This window comes from Carex rostrata, chromosome 31, assembly GCF_964058835.1.
Source record: "Carex rostrata chromosome 31, lpCarRost1.2, whole genome shotgun sequence".
In the NCBI taxonomy this organism is placed as follows: Eukaryota; Viridiplantae; Streptophyta; class Magnoliopsida; order Poales; family Cyperaceae; genus Carex; species Carex rostrata.
Window position 1 is genome coordinate 1,232,944 of NC_135948.1, and position 4,546 is coordinate 1,237,489.

General features: G+C 42.8%; 1 protein-coding gene across 1 annotated transcript; it reads right to left on the minus strand.

Moving 5' to 3' along the window:
- Positions 1–389: 389 nt before the first annotated feature.
- On the minus strand, positions 390–3,362 carry LOC144547307 (E3 ubiquitin-protein ligase WAVH1-like). The gene is made up of 2 exons (XM_078295919.1): positions 2,532–3,362; positions 390–2,408 (listed from the first exon to the last, which is right to left on the minus strand). The coding sequence occupies exons 1-2, from the start codon at positions 3,051–3,053 to the stop codon at positions 624–626; spliced, it is 2,307 nt and encodes a 768-aa protein (XP_078152045.1). The 5' UTR covers positions 3,054–3,362; the 3' UTR covers positions 390–623.
- Between the last annotated feature and the right edge of the window lie 1,184 nt (positions 3,363–4,546).

A 4,546-nucleotide genomic window follows, 5' to 3' on the forward strand; every position in this document is an offset into this window, starting at 1 on the left:
CTGATCTTTTTGCCTTCATCTTTAAATTGTAAAGAAATTTAATTAAAAACTACCAAGCTAATACCAACTTTTGACCAATAAATGCTGGCTCCATTGGTTAGAATGTTCGATGCAATTCTGATAACCAATAAAGACTAATGCATCTCAAATTCTCAATCGAGAAACGTCCAATGTGAAAATTTTCCATTTTTGGCTCGTGTGCACTTTTTCTAGGATTTCCTTCAGTTTTAATTACATGTAAACAAACACAATCAGGTGGGTGACAAAACTATTGTCCCTCCGCTTTTAGGTGGAATGTTTCATTTCCATATACCCAACACCAATACCATCTAATCACAGAAAAAGAAAGATATAAAAAAACATGTTAATTCTAGCACCTCAAATATCTGTTTATTAAAACGTATTTTCATTACAATCTCAAAAGATCATTTGTCTACATTTTGATAATAGTAAGTAAAAGAGGAAGAAAAACGAAACAAATTTAAGAAAACAGAAAAGAAAGGATGTTATCACTTTATTGGTATACAAGCCCACATATAACCCCTCTTAATTAATTCTATTTAGAGAACATAAACATCCGTCAGAAAATCAATCCTGCAATCCTGTTCCTAGTTACAGCTTGCCTAGAACCGTGCATTCTCAAAGCCATGAAGGTCACTAACCCTATTCTGAGATTTTCTCATGATGGCAACCTTTGCCAACTGCTCGGCCGCACGCCAAGCCGATGTCGGTGTAAGTGGCTCTCTGCCTCCCCCTGAAACATCTGCTGACACCTCCCGCTGCCCCCTATGGGTCAGCTGCTGTTGGTGGCTCTGGACTCCTCGCCTCCGCTGGATCTCAACCAATTCAGCCTCGATATTTGGGACAAGATCTTGAGCTGTAGATGGAGGACACTGTAACAGTAGGAATCGAGCAGAGGAGAGCAGGTGGAGAGCAGTTGCAAAGTCATTAAGTCCCACAAGCCGTCTTGACTCCACTACAGCACGAAAGGTGACGAAAAGGTTGCGCAACCGTAAAGAAGAGTTTTGAACTGGTATGGGAGGCAAGAGAAGCGGAGGTTGTTCTACTCCGCTCGAAACTGCCAGTGTTACCGGATCTCGATGTGTGCACTTGACGCAAAAGGAAAGGGAACTGCGGCGTTGGTTTAGTGGAACTCTGAGCTCTAATAGCAACTCTACCTCCTGTCCTGCATGCAGGTCACCCAAAGAAATCAATGACCCGGTACCACCTGTTCCAGAAAAGGTGCTAGATCCATTTAATGAGTGACAGTATACAGCAGTGACCTCTCCTTCACCTGACGGCAGGATGAATTGCAGATGCACATCCCGCATTACAACACTCACGAGCCCGCTAACACACTTCATCAGAGCATCTTCTTTCTCTTCTTCCTCTGGGGTTCCTGCCCCTAAGTCTGATGGGAACTCTAGGTGCACAAATTTGGTTGTATCATGCTCTGGTGGATTCTGGTGCTTATTACTTTGCCGCTGCTCGAGGTGTTTGTCTGATAGAAGCATAATGGTTGCCACCGGGTTACACTCTCGCCGCTCATCGAGCACCCTTTTGGCCTTTTTTAGCACATCACTAGGGGATGATGCCATGGTAACCTGGCCTTGTTGTGCAGCTGAACAAACAACCAGCCGGTCCACGAGTTGCCGTGCAGTTCTTTGCCCCTGCTTTGTCATTCGGCGAAGGGGCATGAGCCTTTTTGTCGTGCTGCCCGAAAAAGCCACAATGGAAAGTCGGTCAACCGGACCCATGGATGAAATTATTGGCCGAATTGTCTGTTTCAGCGTTTGGAGCTTGTCAGCAGTCATCTCTGGACCGACTTCAAGGACAGCTACCAGATCCATGGGTGCCCGGTTGGCTACTTCTGATGCTGACCTGACAGGCGGGGCCTTCACTTTGACAGCAACAACATAGCTCACGTGCCTCCTTCCTGAGGAAACCAGAGCTGCCTCCGGCATAACACTAATAGAAATATTACTTCTCTGGCCAGTTGATGTGGAGGTGTCTGAGACAATACTCTGTCTTTGGTGGCGTTCAACAAGATCACCGCCGCAATTCTTTCCACCTCCTTCTGACTCTTCATAATTGTCACCATTGCTGTCACTGTTACTGTCAAATTCTTCCTCGTCGGCCTCTGGTATGGGATTGAATGTGGCAGGGGGGGTGGTATTGCCTCGGTTTGTACCACTGTGGCTATGAGCGCTTGTTCTGTTTGAAAGAGATAACGGCTCATCATCATCATAGGCCTTGTAGTTCACTGCTGGCTTTCGAGCCGGTACATCTCGAGGCATTAACTGTTTGCCAAATTCAGGGGTTGGAGGAGAGCAAACTGGGCATCCTCTTTCACCATCTCTTGTTCCTTGCACCCTCTTCATGTTTTCTCCACATTTTTCACATCTACTCTGCCATTCACAACCCACAAACAGCTCTGTTATTTTCAAACTCAATTGTCTTTCTTTTCAAGTGGAGTATATGAAATGATACAAATTTTGAATACATAATAGAAAAAGGTTTAATGTACGTACCCGAGTGGATAGAAGAGAGGATTTGAAAAACGAAAACGGGGAGGGTGATTTGGGGGAGGAGGGGGTGCTAGAAGGAGACTGGAAGAGAGAAGAGAAGCTCTTCTTGAGCTTCGACAGTGGCGGTGGAGTGCGGGATCGCCATTTCCGTGCCGACGACGAAGCCTCCCATTCCAGCAATACCTCCCCTCTTTCCCTTTCACTCTCACTCCCGCGCCGCGCATTGGTCTTGATTCTCGTCTCCGACTTTGCCCCGCTAATGGCACTATCGGTGCGGCACTTGAGAGAAGGTGGTTTGGTTCCCGAACTGGATTCTCCGGTGGTGATACTTGTAGCAATGAGAGTAGTGTTGCTAGTGTTATAAGAGGTTCTGAAAGCAGAGAAGAGGCTGAGTTTGAGGGGAGGCTCTCTGTCTCTGTTTCTTGGAGCAGGGCTAACAGACGCACCGCCATTTTCCGACAGCGCCTTGGTTTCCCTCTGCTTTTCCCTCCCAAATAGCATCATCCTTCTCCATCCCTTCCCCATCTCTCTCTCTCTCTCTCTCTCTTTCTGACTTCGAACTCTAAAACTTCGCCTCACGGCTGTGGCCTTTTTCTGGGGGCGCTACTGTCATTATTACTTGCTTTCTCTAGCAGATTTTGTATCTAATATTTTAAAATTTTCTATTTTTAAAGATAACGAAAGGCACGATGGAATTGAAAAAAAGTCCTCTGTTACATATCACTGTATCAAATTATCTTGCAAATTACTGAGTGTGGTTCCCTCTCAGAGGCAGCATGAATAAAGAAATCCTTTGCGACAGATTTTATATAGAATAATATTAACAAAGAATCTGTACTGGAGAAGTTGGAAACTTGGAATGGTGTCTAAAACAGGCACAGGCATAGCATTAAATAAAAATAAAGCGGGTACTGTCGCATCCTCACGTACCGCTGCAGGTACACGACAAACTGTGCAATTTAATATCTATCCGTCTCTAAAGTCTCTTTTCACCGATCCCCTCTCTATTCAGATTTCAGAAAGGAAGAAAGGAAGCCGCCTGGATTAACGGAATTGCTTCGCCCCACCAGATGCGTCCCCACGCACTCAGCTGGAACCCATTTTCCAATTTGCGCATTAATCTATTGGCAGCGATAAGCGCTTGTTTTGGATTTGAACGCTTGACCGAATCAAGTCCGATTTCATCCTCCATGTGACTCTCAGCCTCATCTCATATTCTCATGCTATCTGAGTCAATTAACTCAATCATCAATTAGTAAAAATTTAAATGGAAGGATTGTTTTTATTTGAAAAAACAAAATAGAGTTGTCGATTATTGGTGAGTTTGAACGGCTATATCCGTTTCGTCTTTACCTTTGCGGCGCATATGAGTGTTGCTCTTTATGTAGCATAATCAGCATTTAAAAATCATGACACGCATAGTATTTTTATTTTATTTTTATTTCTGTTAATTTTGACATATTTATTTAGATGTTTCTTATACTAATTAAAAGCACATTTTTTTTGTAGAGAGGTGACGTTCATAAGGCATTAATGCAAAGAAGAAAAAAACGATATCCATCTCAGATACCGACAATTTACCTAGTTACAGTTCTATCAATTAGTTCAGTTTATTAAAATATTTATTCGGAGCGAATTTGTTTAATTTTTTTTTAATAAACCTAAACGGCTGTAATAGAGACAAATCCACGCATGAAGCAAAATTTTTATTAAAGTGCACAAAAGCCGATTTATCATAATTGCAAGCCAAACCCTCGGAAGATACTCGGCTTTAGTAATCGGTCCTATACTCCTATAGAATATGTTGAACTTTGAAAAAAATATAATAAAAGAATATAGAGTAAAATACTCGTTTGCGACATTATAAATGATGAACAATAAAAATCCAAAGATGATTAAAAATACTCGCAACTTAGAGATTCGTGACAACAAACAAAGAGCGTGAAGTAGAGACGCGGGGACCATTATATTTTTACTTGGGCGGCTAATTAATGAACACAATTTTAAATTGTTGTGTT